This window comes from Panthera pardus, unplaced genomic scaffold, assembly GCF_024362965.1.
Source record: "Panthera pardus isolate Hobbes unplaced genomic scaffold, ASM2436296v1 HiC_scaffold_22, whole genome shotgun sequence".
Taxonomy (NCBI): domain Eukaryota; kingdom Metazoa; phylum Chordata; class Mammalia; order Carnivora; family Felidae; genus Panthera; species Panthera pardus.
Window position 1 is genome coordinate 33,306,642 of NW_026526788.1, and position 24,367 is coordinate 33,331,008.

Below are 24,367 nucleotides of genomic sequence, written 5' to 3' on the forward strand. Positions count from 1 at the left end.
ATATAAAATTTTATGGTTCATTACCAACTTCATGCCCAATTCATGGGCTCGGTATTGGGGATGAGATGGAGGAGGCATCTTGTATCCACTCCGCCGGTCTGGCACAAACCTTTGTTGCACCAACTGTGCATACAGACATTTAGTGAAAGTAACCTGGACATTGGGACACAAAACACATTGAGTCTTCCTGAAAGTAAAAATTCAGTATCATTTCACAGTTCTTCTTATGAGCTTCATATTCATATGAAATGCAAAGAAGATCCAACCTATTTACTGCCTACATTTTTTAGTAACAGCTTTATTGGGATACAATAATTCACATACCATAAAATTAACTGCATGATCTATTTTTAGTTATCACTAATGGAATTCTTATCAGTTACATTATATGGCAGTTTAGGTGGGTAGAAGATAAAGAATAATTCTTAATTCTCTGGAAGAAATGAAATGTTTTATTCTTAAGAAGAAAACAAAATAGGAAAAATGTGGCCAGAAAATATCTAGGAAACATTTAGATACAAACTAGGGAGTGAAATCTCTTGAAATCTTCCTCCACTAGAATGGGAGAAAAGAAAAAAAAAAAGTGTATTAACTTGAGATGAGGAAGCAGAATATTTCCAGTTTTTTCTAGCGCACAATTAAAATGATGTTCAACTCTCTTGCCAGTGAGGAAACAAATAACCGGGAGAGCTATCTTACCGATGCCATTATTCGTGTTTCAGGCAAGAAAGTCTTGAAAATACGACAGGCTCGCAGGTCAATAGGGTCCCGTAGGTAAAATGCTTGGACTCCTGCAGCCACCAATCTGGGGCGCTGCTTTAACACCGCTACAATACCAGCTGGAAGGAAGCAGTGTGCTCGATGAAGGGAGGCTTGAATTTTTTCTGGGTATCTGTGACAGGTAACATAATTATTTTTATTTTATGATATGTAAATATCTAGCGTTCTTATAGCATTTAGTTCCCCTTGTCTTGGTTCATCAAGAGATGTTGCATGACAAGGAAAGTGAAGATAAAGCTACCATATACACTAAAACTGCAGAAAAGAAGAGAGAGAAAGAGAAAAGGTAGGAAGAAATGGAAAATAAAGAAAAGGGACTAATGTAGTTCAATAAAAACAAAATGAAAACTCTACTATTTTTTGGAACAAGAATAAAATCAGAGTTTATTCTTTTAAAACAATGGTACAAAGTATGCTGAAACAAAGTTAAGAGAGATTTTTATATTGTTAAAACTTGAATGGTAGTAAACATTGCCTAGGTACTCAAATGTGAAAGGTTGAACTAATATGTTAGGTAAAGACGGTCTTTTCGGCCTAGAGCCTAAAGTGTTCCACACAGACCAAAGAATACTATACAGAGTCCCACAAAGCACACTATGCTCCCTTAGGTTTTCATTCCTAAAGGTCTCAAAAAATATTGAAGTAGGATCCACGTGCAGTGCAGAGACCAACGAGGGGCTTAAACTCATGACCCTGCGATCAAGACCTGAGTTGAAATCAGAGTTGGATGCTTAACCAACTGGGCCACCCAGGCACCCCAAGGTCTCAAAATTTTTACCTATGGATATAGATAGAACTTAGCCACAATATCTAAGTAAATAAATGCAAAAATATTGGGACTGCAATATAACATCTATGATTGGGAATTAAAAGATACATCTGTTCCTTAATTTTAAAACATGTAAATTTAATCTGTTGTTAGTCACTTTCATGAAGGATGAAGACAGAATGAAAATGAGCATTAATCTAGGTGAAAGAAATTCTACATTCAGTGGAAGACTTGAACTGCATTAAATCAAAAGGCTCTTTGACTAGCACTGAAAATATTTTTCTTACCCTCTAATGCGCCTATTCACAGCAGCTTGTATAGAATCTGAAGCCAAAATTTTTTCTGGGTGTGTTGAGATTATATTCAAAGCTTGTGGGATTGTAGGGGGTGTGGAGGGTAACCAGGATACTGCTCCAGGTTTCCTTGGTGCAGGAATAATGCACAGCTCTCCCTGGTGGAAAAATACCTGCAAAATGATACATTTTAATTTTCATTCTGGGCACTGACAAACTCTAGGTACTAGTAACATGATTTCATCTCTGTAAATTTTCCAAACTTGGATACACTTACTCTATTGGCACTATTATCAGGATCCAACCATTTAGGGAGAAAGTCAGCAGCTTCTATTAACAAGAATTCACCATCATTGTCTTCAATCCTTTTGCAAAAGAAATTCCAATTATGCATTCAAAAAGCACATATATGCTACGAATCAAAACACATTTATTCTAATATGTTCTCTTTCATTTTAGTTAATGTATGAGTACATGCTATGTACAGATTGTTATAATAAAGCAAAATATTTCAGACACCATGAATCTCTCAGGGAGATTGTAAGATTGAAAGAGGAGTTGGAGGGAGATGATAAGGAGAACAAATTAAGTACATAAGTAAATAATAACAGACACAAATATGAAAAACATACAATTAGGTGTCAAAAGAAGAAAAAAACCCACATAGAGCCAAGATAAGGAAAGCCTTTATGGAAGAGTTACTTGGACCCTGAAAGATAATTTTGTTTTGCCTTATTTGTATTATTTTTTAAATTTAAAATTTTGAATAGGTAAGACAGTCACATGGCTAAACTTTTAGAAAGTACATAAAAAGTTCTGCAATGGAACAGTTTCCTTCCTACTTTTGTCCCTATATGCCCCATTCCTACCCTCCAACCATTGTTATTTTTTGTTTATCCTTCTAGGTTCACTTAAGCATAATCTAGTTAATAGGAATATAAACTCTTATTTTCTCCTCTTGTCACACAAAAGGTAGATTTTTTCTAGATTCTAGATTTTTTCACTTTTTATGGGTGGAGATATACGGAGAAAAGTTGAGATGTTCTTGGGAGAGGGATTAGCAATGACAAAATCATGGAGGTGTCTATTTAAGGTAGATATTTGGAGAATGGCACTAGTAAAGAACAAGACTAGAAAAGCACAGTTATATCATTTTGGGAAGAGCTTTAAATGTCGGCAGAGTCAATGAGAATGAGCTTGGTTTTATTCTATTCTATTTTTTTTTTTAAGGAATGAATGGTTTTAAAGCAGTGTAGAAAAATAGTTAGGGCTCTACCTTAGGAAGATTAATCTGGCAGAGACATAGAGGAAGTTCTTTCTTTTTCTAATTAAAAACAAGGGGCACCTGAGTGGTTTAGTTGGTTGAGTGTCCGACTTTAGCTCAGGTCATGATCTCACAGTTGGTGAGCTTGAGCCCTATGTCGGGCTCTGTGCTGACAGCTCGGAGCCTGGAGCCTGCTTCAGATTCTGTGTCTCCCTCTCTCTCTGTGACTCCCCTGCTCACACTCTCTTTCTTTATCTCAAAAATAAACAAACTTAAAAAAAAATTTTAAAACCAAATCCCCAACAAGACAGTAGATGCCTATTAGTCAAAGAGCTTTATAGGCCTGGTGTGTAGGTATGCACCATCATTATATAAAGATCAGAATCCATACACAAAAGGCATTGTCCTCCCCTATTACCATTGTAAAGATAGAAACATCTATCTTGGAGTTTGTTCATATAAAATTCTATCATTTATGAAGAAATTACTGACAATTATTTTTAGGTGTGATAACAGTAGCGTCTAAAATAAGAATTCTTATCTATTCTATTTACATCTTAAAAGTATTTAAAGATAAAATGGCATAGTATTGGAGATCTGCTTTAAAATAATCTTGCTATGTAAAAGGAGTAGGGGAAAGGAGGAGGGGAAAGCTATGGGTAAAGGACCATGAATTGGTAATTATTGGAGCTGAGTGAGGAGTACACGTGGGTTCATTCTCTCTACTTTCATGTTTGAAATTTTGAAATAATAATACATTTTCAGAGTTGTTTTTCTTTTTGTTCAGCTGGGGAAGAGGTTGGGGGAATGGATTAGAATTTGGGGGCTAACAGGAAAACTAGAATAACATGCGGCAAATGGGTGAAACGCCCTCTGCTGACACAACTTGGTAATTACAGAGAACTATCAGTTTCCATTTTAAACAGTGTTACCTACTTTGCTTTCAATACTGTTCACTAATTTTTCTTTAAATTTTTCTGTATGTGATTTCTCAACATATATGCGGGGGGGGGGTACACGCTATGGTAAAATAGAGGAAGACATAGTAAAGAAATCTGTAATGTATATGTATATGTATATGTATACATGAATGGAATTTTTTCTACGATTTTGTTTTTAAAGAGCAGTACACCCTTTGGTATTGTTTGAACTTTGTTTACCATCTGTATTTGGTCTTTCACAATGAGAATAATTTTTAAAAAGCTAAAATAGGCAGGTTTCGTTTAAAAATTTAGAAGTTAAATTCTCCAATGTACTTTAATTTTTCCTCAAGAAAAGGAAGTCACAAGAAAAAAGGAAGAAAACACACAAGTCACTTTCAAAATCTATGTCTCAAATTTGTTCAATCTCTACCAGACTACCAAAAAATTTTTACTAAGTGGATAAAAATGTGGTCAGTCTCAACAAGAGAATTCCTTTAGATTATTAAAATAACTAATACCTTGCTACTAACTCTGGAAATTCCTTTGTAATTTGCTTTACTACATAAACAATAAACCATTCATCCTCAATGTTATCCCCAAACTTTGTCATGCCAAACATATGAGCAGGAACATCTCCTAAAAACAAGAGAAAAGCAATCATATAACCAAATAAACTTGTCTGTGCACATAAACATACAAGTAATCATTCAATTAAACGAACATTCATTGACTGACTATACTGTAGGTATCACAGCTGGGAGCTGGGGTTGCAACTCTGAACAGGATATAAAAAGCCCACCCTTGAGGACCCATAGACAACCGGAGATAAGACAACCACACCATCTCAAAACAAGATAATGAAACAACAACAACAACAAGATAATGAATGGACATATGCACTGAGGGCTCTGTGACCATAAAGAATATCTGAGCTATGTTCATGTGGAAGAATGACCAGAAGTAGGCTTTCCAGAAAAAGAGAATAGCATGTGCAAAGGCACATAAGCATGACAGACAATAAAGTGTTCTAGGAATATCAGGAAGCTAGATTTAGATGGAGCAGGAATTTTTTAAACAAGTGCATTATTCAAAAATATGTAGAACTTAATACACTTTTAAACAAGTCAATAGGTCAAAGAAGAAATCACAAAGGAAGTTAGAAAATACAAGGAGACAAATGAAAACAAAGATGTAACATACTAAAAGCAGTGCTAAGAGGAAGTTTATAGTTATAAAAGATCTCAGATCAACAACCTAACTTTACACCTTAAGGAACTAGAAAAAGAAAAAGCTAACCTAAAGCTAGCAGAAAGAAGAACATAATGAAGATTAGAACAGAGATAAAAGAAATAGAGAACAGAAAAACAACAGAAAAAAATGAACTAAGGTGAGCTGGTTTGTTGAAAGATCACAAAATTTACAAAATCTTAAATTAGTAAGAAAAAAAAGGAGACACAAGTAACTAAAATCAGAAATGAAACAGGCAATATAACAACTTATACTACAGAAATAAAAAGGACTATAAGGAAACATATGATATGAACAATTGTACACCAACCAATTGGATAACCTAGAAGAAATAAGTTCATTCTTAGAAACACACAACATATCAAGACTGGATCACTAGAAGGAGACTGAATTACTTCTGGTTACTAGAAAGAGACTGAATCAGTAATCAAAAAACTTCCCAACAGAGAAAGGCTCACTGGAGAATTTTAGCAACATTTTTTTTAAACTTTTTTTTTAATGTTTATTTATTTTTGAGAGAGAGACAGAGTATGAGCAAGGGAGGGGCAGAGAAAGAGTGAGACACAGAATCTGAAGAAGGCTCCAGGCTCTGGGCTGTCAGCACAGAGCCCGACACAGAGCTCGAACCCAGGGACTGTAAGATCATGACCTGAGCTGAAGTCGGATGCTTAACTGACAGCCACCCAAGCACCCCAGAATTTTACCAACATTTAAAGAAGAATTAACATCAATCCTCCTCAAACTCTTACAAACAACTGAAGAGGAGGGAACACTGCCAAACTCATTTTATGAGGCCAGCATTACCCTCATAATAAAGCCAAACAAAGACAATATAGGAAAACCATGACCAATTTCCGTGGAACACTAATGCAGAAATCCTCAAGAAAATACTAGCAAACTAAATTCAACACATGAAAAGGATTGTACACCATGACCAAGTAGAATATATTCCTGGAATGGAATGGAATGTGTATGAAAATCAAGAAATGTAATCTACCACATTAACAGACTAAGGGTCAAACAAGCACATTATAGAGTGTTTTTAGAGCTGCCATGGCAAAAAAACCCCAAAAGAAACAAAAACAAAAACAGGTGGGAAGAACATCCCAACTAACTCTTCACCTCACCCCAGGTCTCTCAAATTTCTTCAACTAGAGAAGCTCCAATTAAAGTGTCTATTTTTATCTACCTTATATATTAAACTTCAATTTTAACTTCATCCAGAAGCAATGGGGAACTGGTGAAGGATGTTAGGCAGAAGAGTAACATGATCAAATTTGTGTTTTACAAGGGTAGCTGGCAACAATGTGAAGAACTGGAGATATGGGAACCAGAGAGGTTACTTAGGTGGTTACTGTAGTCTTCCAGATGAAGAGATTAAGAGGGTCTAGATTGTAGCCAAGGAAATGTAGAGAAAGGGTCATATTTTAGGAGTAACCACAGTAGGATTTAGTGCTGTGAAGTGAATATGCTGAAGTGAAGAGCTGAATACAATTCTGAATTACTAACAAGCTTGAATAACTAGGTGGATAGCAAAGCCATTAAGGAAAACAAGAAAACATTGGGTAAAAATGATTTTCTAGGAAACAGATAAGGAGTTGGTCTTGGATGTGCTGTGCCACTGTGAGAGTGTTCTTGCCAATAAATATTACATGTGTTTCAGTGAAAAGGGGTACTATAAAATGAACACAAGGGAAGACATGTGGCAACTGCTAACCAAAAGATAACAGATAAACACGAAATCAAGACCTAGACTGACAGTATCAAAAGATGCTAGACTCCTGAAATAAGACCCTGGAGCAGAGCCTTGGTCACCTATTCAGGAGTCATTTTACTAAAGCTATATGAAATGATAAGAAAAAGTGCCATACTTGGCCAGAGGTCAGATCTTAAGCACCAACAACACAAGGAAGCATGAAAGAACCTCAAAATACTTCTGAGAGGCAAATAATGGTCATTAAGCCCAATGATTGCTCTTTATAAGTCAGGTAGAGCCAACTCTGTGAAAAAAGGCAGCCTACGAAACCCATGATCAAGAGCGAGGAATACAGAGTAACCACTAAAGGAAGCTATGGTTAAGGAAGCAGATGCCTGACCTGTTTAGTACAGGTACCCAGATACATTCTAGCATAGTAAAGTAAAGTTCCAAAGAATAGCCACGGTTCAGTCATTTTGAGTATGTATTAGGTTCCTAAGGTAATTACTATTAGAAAGCTTTCATCAAATGAATTAAAAAAAATTTTTTTTGGTTAGTTTAAGGGCTTAACCAAATATAAGCAAGCATCACTAATCTAAAAAGTTCAGGTTATAAATCTCCTGACAACACTGAATGAACTATGGACTATTACACATCACTGTTGTCAGAATTAAAATTCACATGTATCAAATCAAGTAAAAGAGCCATACCTTTTCCAGGTTTGTATTTGAGATTGAAAGGCTGATTCTGCCAGATATAGGGGACCAGCATAGGTGCAAAGTGGGTCATTATCCTCTCAATATACTTTTGAAGAATCTCTTTGTGTTTTTCTGGGTCTCTTGGTTCATCTGGTATCAGGAATAGGTGATACTCCACAGTGTCTTCCACTGTAGCAAGCTTCATATTTTCTTCCATTCTTTGAAAACTACATTTAAAGTTTCAATAACATAAACCACATAGAATAATGCAGAATATCCAAATTCTCAAACTATTCTAGATGATTCCATTGTTTTCCAAAATTCAGTTCCCCACATACTATCATTGAAATTTTTTGACTTTATCAAGCATTAATAGTAACACCTATTTAATATTCTTTTAATGAGGTTTTTATGCTGAAAATTATGTTCTTCACTTGAAATTATATTAAAAGAACTTTTGATATAATACAGTAAATGGGAATCCAGTGTCACACTCCCAAATTAATAGGCGTGTAAGAATTTTAAAAAAATGTTTGCCCTTGTACTAGCAGCAGTGTGTGTAGCACACTTTGAGAAACACTACAATAACATTTTATGTTTCAATACTATCAAAAGTCCCAGGTCCGCCACTAATTAGTTGTCACTTTCGGCACTTCACTTTCTCTTTCTGGGGCCTTTTCCTTAACTGTAGAATGAGAATGTTACTCTTTCATTTCTAAAATCCTCCCCCAGTTTAAACTGTTATTATTTGAAAGCTCTTATGAGCAATCTCCCTTAGGCTGCAAAATTTCAACCTCTTTTTATGAATATTGTATGGCATAGGGGAATACAAAACATTCATGTCCTATCATCTCACCCCAAAATAATTTGCCCACGGTTCTTGATCCTACAGCTGTCCTAAAACTGCTCCCTTTTCAGGTCTCAGGGGGTACAGCTCCAGTATATTAAGAGCAGGTAGATAGATATCTATTTTCTAAGGGTTTTCCTTAAAACAAAAGTGCTAGCTCACTATTGCTGCCAGATGAGGCTTGGTAAAGGCAGGCACTGTACTGGATGGTCCACTGTATGGCACAATTCGATTTTTATCCTTACTCGGTTTTCTAATGGGCTAATAAAACGAAGTCGAGAGGAACCTGCATCCAGTCACCGCAGTCTGTCCAAATCATTTGGCTTCTCAAGCCAGAGCGACAGATAATTCTGTCCACCCGCCCCATAATGCCAAGCACACATTTTTATGAAGAATTTAGTGTCAGAACTGGAAGGAGCTTCGAGACCACTCAGCCTAATTCCTTGCTGTACAGGTGAGAAAACCAGAGCACAGAAAGAGAAGAGACCAAGCTGTAGAGGGCTGAGCTGGAGTCTAGCGCTCTTGACTCAGACTACGCTTTCTCCCTCCATCCGACAAACTGAAGCCAATTCCGCTTACGATCCTCGGGCCTGCCCCACGCGTCTCGGCTGCGGCACCTTTCCTCGACCGCCCCTCCTACCGCGTCAGTAGCAGTCCAAGTCCGGCCCAAGGTCAGGCCAGACGCTTCTCGGGCGCTTGAGGTTAGCCGACACCCCTGAAACACCAGCTCGCCCCGGAACTCCCAGCAACGTCACTGCTGCGCGTCCGCGGGAACATTAGGTGGGTGCTCAGGTGCGTTCGTCACTTCCGCCCCCGCGGGGAAGCAGGCAGGGCGGAGGGCTAGAGGGGTGGGGACCCTGGAGAGGTGGCGGTCCGGAGTCTAGGCGACGGGGCGTGACGGGGCCGGAAGGTGGCGGGAGGGGGCCGGGCCGGAGCCGGCGGCAGGGCCAGGTCCCGAGGCCCCGACCCTGGCGTGCCCGCCCCCTCCGCGGCAGAGGAGGAAGAGGAGGATGATCTCCAGATACACCCGGAAGGCGGTGCCACAGAGCTTGGAGTTGTAAGTGGACTGCTCAGCCATCCTAACCGGGGCCGTGGGAGGCTGAGGCGGGCAGCGGGCGCTCTGGGGACCCCTTCCAAGCAGCGCTTCCCACCTTTCCTTTCTCAGGGCAGGGGAAGGAACTGTTTCCTCCCAGCCTTGTTGGACGCTCTCCTTCCACCTCCATCTCCAGCTAAGGGCATGTCTCCTGTGCTGTCCTAGGGCTTGGCCCTCTTGGGCTGCACTTCCTGAACTCAGGGACTGGGTCTTTGGCATTTGTAGCTTACTCAGTGTTTCATGCCTCACTGTCAATGGCCATTGACGAATCGAGAAGTTACTAATAGCTGAGTGCTACAAAAAAGTTGAATACATCTAGTGCCAGGCACCGTGCAAAGCTGCTTACATGCATTAGCTCACTTAATCCTATTAGGAAGGATACCAGAATAGAGAATATTATTTTGCACATTCTACAGATAACGAACCCAGATTTTTAAAGATTGTAGCAAGCCAAAGATTACACAGCCAGGAAGTGGTGGAGCACACAAACCTGGTGTCAATCTGATCCTGAAGCCTTGGTCATAATCATTATACATTCTGTTTCCTCATTTTTGTAATTAAACATCAGAATCCTTAAGGATAAGTTTTGCTTTAGAGAGCATATATTGCAGCTGAAATACACCCCTCCCACCCTTGGTGAGGTGTTGTAATTTAGCAAGTAATGATAATGTCCTGCTTTTATTAATGCTTTACACTTTCAAAAAGACTTTCACATTTTGATCCCTTGCAACAATTCTGTAAGATGGATATGATTAGCTTTCAGTTTTTCAGAAGCTGAAACATCAGAAAGGTTACACATCCTAAGATTATAAAACCAATAGGTTTTGAGCTTGGCCTTTTAATCCTCAAATCCCAACTTTTTTTCTCCATTGAGCTATGTAATTTTAGCAATTATACATTTATTAATTAAGTATTAAGTATAGGGGCGCCTGGGTGGCTCAGTTGGTTAGGTATCTGACTTCAGCTCTGGTCATAGTATTGTGCTTTTTAAGTTCGAGGGTCGCATCAGGCTCTGTGCTGAGGGCTCAGAGCCTGCCTGCTTCAGACTCTGTCTCCCCCTCCCTGTGCCCCTCCCCCACTCACACTCTGTGTGTGTGTGTGTGTGTGTGTGTGTGTGTGTGTGTGTGTGTGTGTTCTCAAAAATAAACATTAAAAAATTAAAAAAATATGCTAAGTATATATGATAATAACAAGCGTGGAATTTTCAGTCACTCTGGGTTTCTGGCTAAGCTCTTCTCTAGCCATGTGTCTTTTAAGCAAATTACTAAATATTTGAGCATTCATTTCTGGACTATAGGACTAACACCTTATCTAAAAGCATATCTAAAATGATGGCACAAGGGCGCCTAGGTGGCTCAGTCAGTTAAGCATCTGACTTTGTCTTAGGTCATGATCTCACGGTTCATGGGTTGCTGACAGCTCAGAGCCTGGAGCCAGCTTCGGATTCTGTGTCTCCCTCTCTCTTTTTGCCCCACCCCTGCTGGAGCTCTGTCTCTTTCTCCCTCTCAAAAATAAAAGCATTAAGAAATAATAAAATAAAATAAATAAAATAAAATAAATAAGATGAAATAAAATAATGGCACAGGGTAGATCCTTAGTAATTGGCAATTTTCTTGCCCCTTCCCATCTTTACTTGCTACAATAGCCATACAAAGAAAATCTGTGATCTCTTCTTGCCTTACAGAAGCTTATTATCTACTAAGTAATAGGATATCTACACAGTAGCAATTCAGATAATAAGCTTTTTAGGAAGTAGGAAGAAGAAAGTCATTTTCCAAACAAAGGGAACAGGTCTTAGCTAAAAGTCTGCTTTTATAATTAGTTCTGACCATTCTGAAAGTAGCAAAAAAAAATCTTTTGTGAAAAAAATTGCTGGTAGGCACTTAGTGGGCCAGAATTACTGATCCAGTATAGTTCTGTTACTTGTTCTCTATTGTTGTCTTGATACTCCTTAAAGACCACTCTCTCCAAAGGTGATTCTCTAGGAGAATATGATGTGAATAATGAAGATAATGAAGATTATATGTATCTAAATGATAGTAAAATAAAAGCAATTTTTACTTTTGGCATTATGATAATTTGCTTTGAAGAAGTAACTTTCCTTTTCTCCCTAATAGTTCCAAATTATAGATATTGAAAAGAGCTTGAAATAAAAAGTTTTCAACATACAGCTTTAATACTTAAAAAGTGATAAGTTTCACTCATATGAAGACTTTAAGAAACAAAACAGATGAAAATAAGGGAAGGGAAACAAAAATAATATAAAAACAGGGAGGGGGACAAAACAGAAGAGACTCAAGAACAACTGGAGAACAAACTGAGGGTTGCTGGAGCGGTTATGGGAGGGGGGGATGGGCTAAATGGGTAAGGGGCATTAAGGAATCTACTAAAATCATTGTTTCACTTTATGCTAACTAATTTGGATGTAAATTTTAAAAAATAAAAATAAAATTTTAAAAAGTGATGTTTCAAATATAAATGTATAGTGAATAATATATTGAACCACCTATCCCCCAAATTCAATAACGATCAAAAATTGATATATTTGCTTCATCTATATTCTTTATCTCTTTTCAGCCTCTCTGTCCATCATCTGTAAATAAGGAAGCAAAACCCCAGACACTATCATTTCACCCCTGTATACTGCAGTATGCATCTCTAAAAATGCATTTTCTTATGTAAAAACAATGCTATTACATTTAATATTTCTTTGGTATTATCTGTTATTTAAAAAAATTTTTAATGCTTGTTTATTTTTGACAGAGAGAGAGAGAGAGACAGAGCATGAGTAGGGGAGGGGCAGAGAGAGAGGGAGACACAGAATCTGAAGCAGGCTCCAGGCTCTGAGCTGTCAGCACAGAAGCGGACGCGGGGCTCGAACTCACAAACCTCGAGATCATGACCTGAGCCGAAGTCGGATACTTAACCGACTGAGCCACCCAGGCGCCCCTAACAGTCATTTTATAGAGATTTCTTTGACAGACTAAAAAATGTCTTAAATTTCTGTCTTGTAGCTGGAATCCACATTTCTGTTTACTGCCACTGTCTCAAAGACAACTTTTGGTTCGAGGATTGTTGAATAAGAGGAGTAAAAAATAGCTCTCCACAAATCCATCCCTACCATTTTTTTTTTAAGTAAATTTGTTTAAATTCAAGTTAGTTAACATACCGTGTAGTATTGGTTTCAGGAGTAGAACCCAGTGATTCATCACTTACATGTAATACCCAGCTCTCATCCCAACAAATGCCCTCCTTAATGCCCATCACCCATTTAGTCCATCTCCCCACCCAACACCCCTCCAGCAACCCTCAGTTTGTTCTCTGTATATGAGTCTTACGGTTTGCTTTCCTCTTTTTATCTTATTTTTCCTTCTCTTCTCCTATGTTCATCTGTTTTGTTTCTTAAATTCCACGAGTGAAATCATATGGTATTTGTCTTTCTCTGACTTATTTCACTTAGCATAATACACTCTAGTTCCATCCACGTTGTTGCAAATGGTGATTTCATTCTTTTTTGATCACTGAGTAGTATTCCATTGTGTATATATATCACATTTTCTTTATCCATTCAACAGATGATGGACATTTAAGCTCTTTCCATAATTTGGCAGTTGTTGATAGTGCTGCTATAAACATTGCATTTTTGTATCTTTTGGATAAATACTTAGTAGTGCAATTGCTGGGTTGTAGGGTAGCTCTATTTTTAATTTTTTGAGGAACCTCCATACTGTTTTCCAGAGTGGCTGTACCAGTTTGCATTCCAACCAACAGTGCAAAATTGTTCCCCTATCTCCTCATCCTTGCCAACATCTGTTGTTGCGTAAGTTCTTAATTTTAGCCATTCTGACAGGTGTGAGATGGTATCTCATTGTGGTTTTGATTTGTATTTCTCTGATGATGAGTGATGTTGAGCACCTTTTCATCTGTCTCTTAATCATCTGTCCATCCCTACCATTTGAGAAATAATTTAAAGTAAAAGCTCTGCTGCTGGGTCCCTTAGCTTTATCTTTATATATGAAAGATATAGCTTTCTATTAGTGAAAATAGTGAAATAGAAATAGATATAGCTTTCTATTTCTTTAGTGAATTAAACTCTCAAATTATTCATTTGCTCTGAGAAGCCTCAGAGCCAGAGTACTTGGATTTGAATCCTGGCTCCATCACTTCCTAGACATATGACCTTAAGCAGGTTACTTAGTCTCTCTGTGCTTCACTTTCCTTTCTGTGAAATAAGAATATTAGAGATTTATAATATACATTGGCATATTAAAGACCCTGAGAAGACCTTTTATAAAGAAGCCTGTGTACTTTGTTTAGACTATCATGTTTCCTAAACTTAATTTATTACAGAATTTTGTGGGGGAGGAAAGCCTACTATGGATGATTAAGACTCGAACATAAAATAATTAACCCCTTAGTTTATTCTAATGTACATGTTGAATTCCCTAGAGCAGCACTGTCCAATAGAAATATAATATAAGCCACATATATAAGTTTTAATTTTCAGATAGTCACATTAAAAGAATAGAAAGTGGTAAAATTAATATTTTGCCTTTTTATTTTCAACTAATTATAGACTCACTGTTAGTTACAAAAATAGTACATAGAGTCCCATGAACCCTTCACCCAGTTTCCCCCAAAGATGACAACTTATGTAGCTAGTATAGCGTCAAAGCCAAGAAACTGATATTGGTACAATACTGTTAAATCAGTTTTTATATCCACTGTTTTGTGTATGTGTATATAGACTTCTGTGCAGTTTGGTCTCATTTATAGAACTGTGTAACCACCAGTACAATCAAGATGGCTTTTTTCTCACCACCAAGGAATGTCCTTGTGTACCCCTTTATAGTCACTTCCACTCCCTTCTCCATCTTCTGGTAACCACTAATATTTTCTGTACCTCTATAGTTTTGTCATTTGTAAACATTATATCAATAGAATCATATAGTATGTAACCTTTTGAGATTGCTTTTTTCACCTTGAAATCCATCCAAGTTGTTCCATGTATCAATAGTTCACTCCTTTTTATTGCTCAATCTTATTAATCATGTGGATATATCAGAGTTTAACCGTTCACCCATCAAAGGACATTTCAGTTTCCATTTTTTTTCAATTATAAATAAAACTGCTGCAAACATTTGTGTACAGATTTTTGTGTGAACGTAAGTTTTCATTTCTCTGAGATCAGTTCTCAAGAGTGAATGGCTAGGTCTTATGGTAAATGCATGTGTTTAGTTTTATTAGAAGCTATGAGACTATTCCAGAGTGGCTGTACCAATTTATATTTCCACCAGGAGAGCATGAGATATCTGGTTTCACATCCTCGCCTGCATTTGGTGTTACTACCATATTTTGTTTTAGCTATTCTAATAGGTATCTGATTATAACTTATTATATTTTAAATTTGAAGTGAAATTAATTTTAAGAATATATTTTTTAATCTAGTATATCCAAAATATTATCATTTTAATATGTAATCAAGATAAAATTATCAATGATCCATTACACGTCCTTGTCATACTAAGCCTTCAAAATCCTGTGTGTTATAAACTTAAAGCACATCCCATTTTTGACTAACCAAATTTTAAAGTTTTTGTGTGAATTCCAGTTAACGTACAGTCTGATACTAGTTTCAGGTGCCCAGTATAGTGACTCAGTACTTCCATACAACATCCAATGATGCTCATCACACCAATTAACCACACTTTAACTGCTAATTGCTAGCGGCTTCTGTATTGGACAGTGCAGTCCCAGAGCAGCAGGAATTAGGTGATTAGCTTGTAGGTTAAGCTGCTGAAAGTATGTTTTTTTCTTTACAGGAAATATAACTTTTTAAAAAATCTTTCACAGGAAAGGAATAACAAAACATGCTATTAATCATCATCCCCTTCCAGAGCAGCTGGATGAAATTTCTTCTACCAATGACAGCCATGAAAAAGATACGAGTTCCCAAAGGTAACAACACAAATTGTACTTGTTTGCTTATTACACTGCATAATGGCAAAAGTGTTTTGTGTGTGTGTGTGTGTGTGTGTGTGTGTGTGTGTGTGTGTGTGTGTTTTGGCTTGGGCTTGATATCTAATCTTGAACTAATGAAACAAAACAAGGACTTTTATCGCATTTTCAGTACCATTCAACTTTTATTCTGGAACAGCTAATGAAAACATCATACTTATAACCCTTAAAGTAGTATTATTACATAGTTAAAAGACAAGACTCAGGAGGAGTCTAACAGATCTGATTTTTAATCCTGGTTCTGCCACTTACTAGCTGAGTAACATTAGGCAAGTTACTTACCAGATAACAGTATCTCTTAAAGAGTGTTGTAAATATAAATGAGATAAAATATGTAAAACTTGGCACAATAATTGGCATATGGTGAGTATTAGCTGCAGTTATCATTCTGTAACTTCAAAGAGGGTTCTGAGAAGCAATGTGGTATAGAAAAATTATAATCATAAAAACTAATTTCAAAACCTAGAACTCAATAGATTGTCTTTAAAATGGGGTTGACTTCTACATCACCAAGTTGTTGGGAGGAATAAATGGGATTATATCTATAAAAGTGCTTGGTAAACTGTAAAAGTGCCACACAAGTCCAGATATTACTTTCATACTTCTGAAATGTTTTTAGTTTTCAAAGGTAGATGTTATAAGTAGAATGTTAAAGTATTTGTTGTAATCAAAGCCACACTGAGATACCACCTCACACTGGTCAGAGTGACTAAAATGAACAAATCAGGAAACTACAGATGCTGGCAAGGATGTGGAGAAATGGGAACCCTCTTGCACTGTTGGTGGGAATGCAAACTGGTGCAGCCACTCTGGAAAACAGTGTGGAGGTTCCTCAAAAAATTAAAAATAGAACTACCCTACAACCCAGCAATAGCACTGCTAGGAATTTACTCAAGGGATACAGGAGTGCTGATGCATAGGGGCACATGTCCCCTATGTTTATAGCAGTGCTTTCAACAATAGCCAAATTATGGAAAGAGCCTAAATGTCCATCAATTGATGAATGTATAAAGAATATGTGGTTTGGGGTGCCTGGGTGGCTCAGTCAGTTGAGCGTCCGACTTTGGCTCAGGTCATGATCTCGCGATCTGTGAGTCCGAGCCCCCCATCGGGCTCTGTGCTGACAGCTCAGAGCCTGGAGCCTGCTTCGGATTCTGTGTCTCCCTCTCTCTCTGCCCCTCCCCCACTCATGCTCTGTCTCTCTGTCAAAAATAAATAAAACATTAAAAAAAATCTTTTAATAAAAAAAGGAATATGTGGTTTATATATGCAATAGAATACTACTTGGAAGTGAGAAAGAATAAAATCATGCCATTTGCAGCAACGTGGATGGAACTGGAGGATGTTATGCTGAGTGAAATAAGTCTGTCAGAGAAAGACAGATACCATGTTTTCACTCATATGTAGATCTTGAGAAACTTAACAGAAGACCATGGGGGAAGGGAAGGGGAAAAAAATAGTTATGAACAGAGAGGGAGGGAGGCAAACTATAAGAGACTCTTAAATATAGAGAACAAACTGAGGGTTGATGGGAGTGGGGGAGAGTGGAGAAAGAGGGGAAAGAGGAGGGCACCTGTTGGGATGAGCACTGGGTGTTGTATATAAGTCAATTTGACAATAGATTATATTAAAAAATATTTATTGTAAACCACCACTAGAATTATTTAGAATCACTGTCATCAATTCTGCAGGAATTAGGTAGGATTTTTCCATGATGCTTAATTGATAAGTTCTTCATTTATTTTTCTCCTGTGGATAGATATATTTGTGTATATGCTTGTCATCTAGTAAATTGCTGAATAGTTAATGCTACAGAAACTTGAGGAAATATAAGAATTTCTCTTTTTTCTCTCTTCCTTCCAAATTGGGCATTTAGTGAGTCTGACATCACACAAGAATCACCTTTTACATCAGCTGACACTGGGAATTCAAGATCTGCTTTTCCAAGTTATACAGGCACAGGGATCTCCACTGAAGGCAGCTCGGACTTCTCCTGGGGATATGGTGTGAGTTGTTGGTTATTGGTCTGATGGAGTTCTTGGCAGACTATTCTGGGAGTTAGGATTTATCAGTTTTGTCAGTATATTTCATTCCTTTACTTTCCTTCATGGTTTCTTTACATTTTAATATTTCTCATCAGTTTTTACCCTCTTTCAGTATTTGCTTTGCTTTTATGGATATAGTAGTTAATCCTTTTAGGTACTTAGTGTTTGACTTAAACAGTTGCATATTAATATGGATCTGGGCCCTGGATCTACTCCTTTTGCTGTGTGCAGTACACTAATGTGTCTCTCCACCACTAATGTTACCTTGTTGTTTAAATTGTTCTTAGAGGTTGATTATTAAGCTATTATAGACTGGGAAAATGATTATGATATATTGTTAAATGAAAAAAGCAGATTAAAAATAGTATGTACAGTGTGGTTCTAATTTGAGTTTACATATATTTTTGTTTATACATATATTAGAAAAAAGGACTAAAGATATCTACCCAAAATGTTATTCAGTCATTATTTAATGGGTGTTGAGATGAGATTGACTTATTTATTTCTAATCCATAATATCTGGTAGGGAATTCTTACGGCATTGTTCACAATTCTCTTGGCCAATCCTTTACATATATGTTAGAATCTGTTTGTTAAATTGCATGGGTCAACTTGGGGAGGATTGCTATCTTAATGATACTGAGTTCTTCTATTCATGAATTTGATATATAAATCTTTGCATTTTTTAAAGCTTATTTATTTAAGTAATCTCTACACCCAACACAGGGCTTGAACTCACAACCCCCAAATCAAGAGTCTTATACTCTAATGACTGAGTCAGCCAGGCACGCCATAAATCTTTTCATTTAATATTAATTTTTAAAATATATCTTAATAAATTATTATAATTGTATCCATAAAGTTCCACTTGTTGAGTATTTATTTCTAGGTACCTTGTATGGTATAATATAAAAATTACATTAAAAAATTTTTTTTAACATTTATTTATCTTAGAGACAGCACAAGCAGGGGAGAGAAGAGAGAGGGAGACACAGAATCTGAAGCAGGCTCCAGGCTCTGAGCTGTCAGCACAGGGCCTGATGCGGGGCTCCAACCCACAAACTGTGAGATCATGACTTCACCCAAAGTTGGATGCTTAAACGACTGAGCCACCCAGGCGCCCCTAGAAATTACATTTTTAATCTATTTATTGCTGGTGTGTAAAGGTACAGTCCCTGTTTTTTAAGGGAACTGAGTTGTAGGATAATGTTGGCTTCTGGCAAAAATTTATATTCTTTGTCATGTTTTTAAAACTTCTAACATGTTATTATATGTTTTAATAGATTTCTCATTTATTTAATACTAGGTTAAACTTTCACTGGATTTATTATTATTATTTTTAACTGTGATATTCACATAACATAGAATTCACTTTTTTTAAAAAAATATTTTACTTATTTTTAAGGCAGAGAGAGACAGAGCATGAGTGGGGATGGTGCAGAGAGAGAGAGGGAGACACAGAATTGGAAGCAGGCTCCAGGCTCTGAGCTGTGAGCACAGAGCCCAACGCGGGGCTCGAACTCCCAAACTGTGAGATCATGACCTGAGCCGAAGTCAGACACTCAACCAACTGAGCCACCCAGGCGCCCCAGAATTCACTTTTTTAAAGTGAACAGTTAAGTGGTTTTAGTATATTCACAAAGTTGTGCAACCATCACTATGTCTAATTTCGGGACATTTTTATCACCCCCAAAAGATGTCCCATATGCATTAGCTGTCCCTTTCCAACCCTCCAGTCCCCCAACCCGCTGTGGACCACCAATCTGCTTTCTGTCTGTATGGATTGCCTATTCTGACATTTCATATAAATGAATCATACAATATGTGACCTTTTGTGTCTGGCTTATTTCACTTCATATATTTTCAAGATTTATCCATGTTTTAGCATGTGTCAGTACTTCTTTTTTGTTGATGAATATTATTCCAAAAAATTCCAAAATTTTGTTCATCTGTTCATCAGTTGATGGACATTTAGGTTATTTTGGTTTTTTGGCTATTTTGAATAATGCTACTATGAATATTTGTGTGAACGTTTTTCTGTAGACATATGTTTTTGAATATTCTTAGGTATATACCTAGGAGTTGAATTAAAACCATTTTAATTTTTTGAAGAATACATTTATCATTGACATTTATTGTTATGATCATGCTTTTTCAAGGTTTCTAGTTAGGATATAAATAATGTTGATATTTTCCTTATATTACACAAACATTTCATTGCAGGTATCACATGTATGTCAGAGTAGGTAATTTACTTGATAAATCCTCCTGAATGTAACCAGTTTCCTATTAATTTTACTGCCTCCTAACCTCTGCAAATACCCTTCTTACTTCACAGATGTTTCAACAACCTATACAGGGTCACTACCCCCTGCATCCTTTTACCCATTTGGTGCTCTTTTCACCCTGCTCAGAGTCAGACACCCAGTGTAGTCCTGACTTCTATACAGACACCTTCTTCATCCTGCTTGGACTGTCACCCTGTGTGAGGCTGCCTGCTCCCAACATAGTAGCTTTCTTCTCTCCATTCTGGTTCCAACATTACAAGCTGGCTACTCCCCACATGGACATCCTCTTCATCTTACTTGTGCTCCAACACCCAGAAACAACCTGCTCCCCCGCCTGAAAACACCCACTGTGGCACTGTATTTTCAAAAGAAATGCCAGTATATATCCCATCTCACATGATGCTCTTCTTACAAGATATTGATACTCCTCCATTGAGAGATAGGATATATGTTCTTTCCTCTTGAATCTGAATGGATCATTTGCCTCAGTCATTAGCATGCAGTGAATGTGATGCTGCATGATTTTCTAGGTTAGAAAGTAACACAGCTTCTGCCTGCCTCTTTTTCTCTCTCTCTGGATACTTGGCCTTGGATTGTAGCCACTGTGTTGTGATGAAGTTCAGACCACATGGAAAAACCCATGTGGAAATGAACTGAAGCCCCCAGCTGAAAGCTAGCATCAATTGTCAGAGATTTGAGTGAATGACCATTCAAATGAATTCAGGTCCAAGCCTTCATGTTTTTCAAGATGTTTTTAAGAGCTTTATCTCAGATGTTGTGGAGAAGAGATAAGCTATTCCTGCTGTGATTAAAAATTCCTGACCTATATAAACCGGGAGAGATAATACATGATTGTTGCTGTTTTAAGTCAGTAAGTTTGGGAGTACTTGTTATACTGCCAAAATAACTAGAAAACCCTATTGCACTGCCCAGTATATATTTACAGTCCCTGAGAAAGGAAACTCATAAGGTGAGCCCCTGTTTACCCTGGTTCCTGACTGGGGATAACTGGGGATAACTTTCTGACTGTGGATTTGTGAGCCAGAGTCCAAACAAGGCATGGTGGTCCTATTGTGCTGAGGAACAGAGATCAGAGTTCATGGAAGATGAAGTAGCTGGAATATGCAGGTCAGGGGGAGATAAAGAGCACCAGAAATTATAAATAAGCGGGTAAATACAAAAGTCTATATTTTTTGGTGATTTCTTCTTTATGCAAGATAGAGTTTATACCTATAGAAGTGAAAGATGAGACAAATACAATTCAAAGGATAGGTGGTTGTAAATGGAATTATTCTGTTATAAGGCTGTTATATTTGTGAAGTGTCAGGTATCAAGAGAGAAATGGGAAGTGTGAAGAAGAAGGCATGAAGTGGTAAAATACTGACTCTAACTAGACTTCAATATGTTATGAATGCATGATATTAGCTCTAGAGCAGGCATTAAAAAATTATAAGAATAAGTTATGCCAATTGGGGAAATAAAATGGAAAACTAAGAAATACTTGATTTGTTGATCAAATAAGTCAGGGGGAAAAAAAAAAAAGAAAGGAACAAGAGAGGACCAAAAAACAGAAGGGACAAATGGAAAAGAAGTAGCAAGATGGTACATTTAACCCAGTTTTGTCAACAATTAAAACAAATGTAAATGGATTAAACACTCCAATTAAAATGCAGAGATTGTCAGAATGGATAAAAAGCAAAACTCAACTGTATACTATATGGAAGAAATGCACTGTAAATATAAAGGCACATTAGGTTGAAATTTAAAGGACAGAGAAGGATATACCATGAACACAGTAGGCTGACATGGTTATAATATGAGACAAACTAAACTTGAAAACACTGAGTTTGCCCTATGAAAGAGGACTATTCCCTAGCAATAAAAGAGGCAGTTTGTCTTAGCCCAGGCTGCCATAACAAGACACCACAGACTATGTGGCTTAAGCAACAGATATTTATTTTCTCACAGTTCTGGAGGCTGGAAGTCTAAAAGCAAGGTGCCGTCTGAGTTGGTTTCTGGCGAGGCTTCTCTTTCTAGCATACTGTGTCCTCATATGGCCTTTCTTCTGGGCATGCTCACAGATGGAGAGACCTCTGGCATGTCTTCTTACAAGAACATCAGTCCTGGGGCACCTGGGTGGCTCAGTCAGTTGAGCATCTGACTTTGGCTCAGGTCATGATCTCACAGTCCATGAGTTCGAGCCCCGCATTGGGCTCTGTGCTGACAGCTCAGAGCCTGGACCCTGCTTCAGATTTTGTGTCTCCCTGTCTCTCTCTGCCCCTTCCCTGCTCACACTCTGTCTCTCTCTCTCAAAAACAAATAAACATTAAAAAAAATTTTTTTAGGGGGGCCTGGGTGGCTCAGTCAGTTGAGCATCCAACTTTGGCTGAAGTCATGATCTCACTGCTCATGACTTCAAGCCCCATGTTGGTCTCAGAGCCTGGAGCCTGCTTCAGATTCTGTGTCTCCCTCTCTCTGCCCTTCCTTCACTCATGCTCGCTCTTGCTCTCTCTAAGATAAAATAATAAAAGACATTAAAAAATTTAAAATTTTTTAAAAAATGCCTATTTTAGAAAAGAATACAGCTTTGAAATGAATAATTGAAGTTTCTAGCTTAAAATGGTAGGAAAGAAGAATGAAAGAAATAATGAAGAGCAAAAATCAGTGAAAAGGAAAACAGATAAATAAAAGAGAAAATGAACAAGTCCAAGAGTTGATCCTTTGAAAAGGATCCTTTGAAAAGATTAATAATAAGCCCTCTGGTGATACTAGTCAAGAAAAAGCAAGGAAACACGGATTACAAATATCATGAATGAAAGAGTAAACATCACCTCAAACCCTACAGACGTTAAAAGAATAGGAACAGTTTTATGCCAATAAATTCTGCAACTTATATAAAATGGAAAATTCCTCAAAACTGAATACTTGTAAAATTCTTAAAGAAACTGAATCAAACAACTCTCTTAGAGAAAGCTTTACGCCTACATGGTTTCACTACTGAATCTATCATACATTTTTTTGTGGAAGAAATAAAAGTCACACAGCTTTTTCCAAAAAACAGGAGCATTTTTAATGCACTTTATGAAGCCATCATAATATATTGATGCCCAAACCTGAGAAAAACATATCATAAAAGAAAATTATGAGTTGGGACTTCTAGTATGGCAGAGTGAATACCTTGACAAGTCTTTTTCCCCAAAAGCAACAATAAAAAGTCACAAGCAACCATTTCAGAGCCCTGGAATTGACCAAATTCTCTGTTAATTGAACTTAACAGAGAAGCAGTTATTCATGAAAATCATTAGAACCATGAGTTAAGAACAGTGAGAATGTGTTCTACTACAAAGAGGCAAGCTGTGACAACTAGCAGCTTCACCACCAGAGGGCTCAGTAGTTTGGAGTGGAACCTGGACACAAACTGATACCCCAATGGCATCATCAGTAACAGTAGCAAACTCAGTGGCATACAAACAAGGCAAATAGTGGCTCAGATAGTCTGTGGATTTAGTACTGGTTAGGGCAAAAAAGTAGACTACCCAGAAATTTATCAAGGAAACCCGGGAAATAAGATACTCATAGGCACTGATAAACTCTCCACATATCCATGCAGCATGCAAATGCAGAGGAAATAATGAAAGGGCACAGAAATTAAAAGTCAAGGCAGACAGGGGCGCCTGGGTGGCTCAGTCGGTTAAGCGTCCGACTTCAGCTCAGGTCACGACCTCGCGGTCCGTGAGTTCGAGCCCCGCGTCGGGCTCTGGGCTGATGGCTCAGATCCTGGAGCCTGCTTCCGATTCTGTGTCTCCCGCTCTCTCTGCCCCTCCCCCACTCATGCTCTCTCTCTCTCTCTCTCTCTCAAAAATAAATAAACGTTAAAAAAAAACTAAAAAAAAAAGTCAAGGCAGACAAAATAAAGACAATACTACTAGAAACAAAGAGACATTTCATAATGATAAAAGACCAATTCGAGGCACCTGGCTCAGTCAGTTAAGCATCTGACTCTTGATTTCAGCTCAGGTCATGATCTCTTGGTTCATGAGATCTGCCCTCCCCCTGCTCTTCCCCTGCTTATACTCACTCTGTCTCAAATAAACATTAAAAAAAAAAAAAAAAAAGAAAAAGCCAGGGGCGCCTGGGTGGCTCAGTTAGTTGAGTGTCTGGCTTCGGCTCAGGTCATGATCTCACTGTGAGTTCGAGCTCCGCATTGGGCTCTGTGCTAACAGCTCAGAGCCTGGAGCCTATTTCGGATTCTGTGTATCCCTCTATCTCTACCCCTCCCCACTCATGCTCTGTCTCTCTCGAAAATAAAAACAAACATTAAAAAAAAAAAAGGCTTGTACAAATATATACACATCTAAGTACAAGCCTTAAAGCACCATAAAGTACATGAAGTAAAATTTGACAG

At 37.6% G+C, this 24,367-nt stretch overlaps 2 protein-coding genes across 14 annotated transcripts in view; one reads left to right on the top strand and one right to left on the bottom strand.

Annotated features, from left to right (window-relative positions):
- Nucleotides 1-9,282, bottom strand: part of ECD (ecdysoneless cell cycle regulator) — a 53,778-nt gene extending 44,496 nt beyond the window's left edge. For 4 of the 7 annotated variants that reach the window (XM_053909535.1, XM_053909536.1, XM_019444505.2 and 1 more), the window contains exons 1-6: nucleotides 7,684-7,898; nucleotides 4,548-4,665; nucleotides 2,120-2,207; nucleotides 1,837-2,015; nucleotides 700-892; nucleotides 25-153 (exon numbers count right to left, since the gene is read on the bottom strand). In XM_053909535.1, the coding sequence (XP_053765510.1) occupies nucleotides 25-153; nucleotides 700-892; nucleotides 1,837-2,015; nucleotides 2,120-2,207; nucleotides 4,548-4,665; nucleotides 7,684-7,888 (912 nt within the window). In that variant the 5' untranslated portion in view covers nucleotides 7,889-7,898. Of the gene's footprint in view, nucleotides 1-24; nucleotides 154-699; nucleotides 893-1,836; nucleotides 2,016-2,119; nucleotides 2,208-4,547; nucleotides 4,666-7,683; nucleotides 7,899-8,680; nucleotides 8,699-9,097 lie in introns of those variants that run through there. The other 3 variants (XM_019444508.2, XM_019444509.2, XM_019444510.2) reach the window with 3 other exon arrangements.
- A 58-nt stretch (nucleotides 9,283-9,340) lies between these two features.
- Nucleotides 9,341-24,367, top strand: part of FAM149B1 (family with sequence similarity 149 member B1) — an 86,488-nt gene continuing 71,461 nt past the window's right edge. For 5 of the 7 annotated variants that reach the window (XM_019444512.2, XM_019444514.2, XM_053909538.1 and 2 more), the window contains exons 1-3: nucleotides 9,341-9,575; nucleotides 15,465-15,569; nucleotides 17,506-17,635. In XM_019444512.2, the coding sequence (XP_019300057.1) occupies nucleotides 9,529-9,575; nucleotides 15,465-15,569; nucleotides 17,506-17,635 (282 nt within the window). In that variant the 5' untranslated portion in view covers nucleotides 9,341-9,528. Of the gene's footprint in view, nucleotides 9,576-15,433; nucleotides 15,570-17,505; nucleotides 17,636-24,367 lie in introns of all 7 variants that reach the window. The other 2 variants (XM_019444515.2, XM_053909540.1) reach the window with 2 other exon arrangements.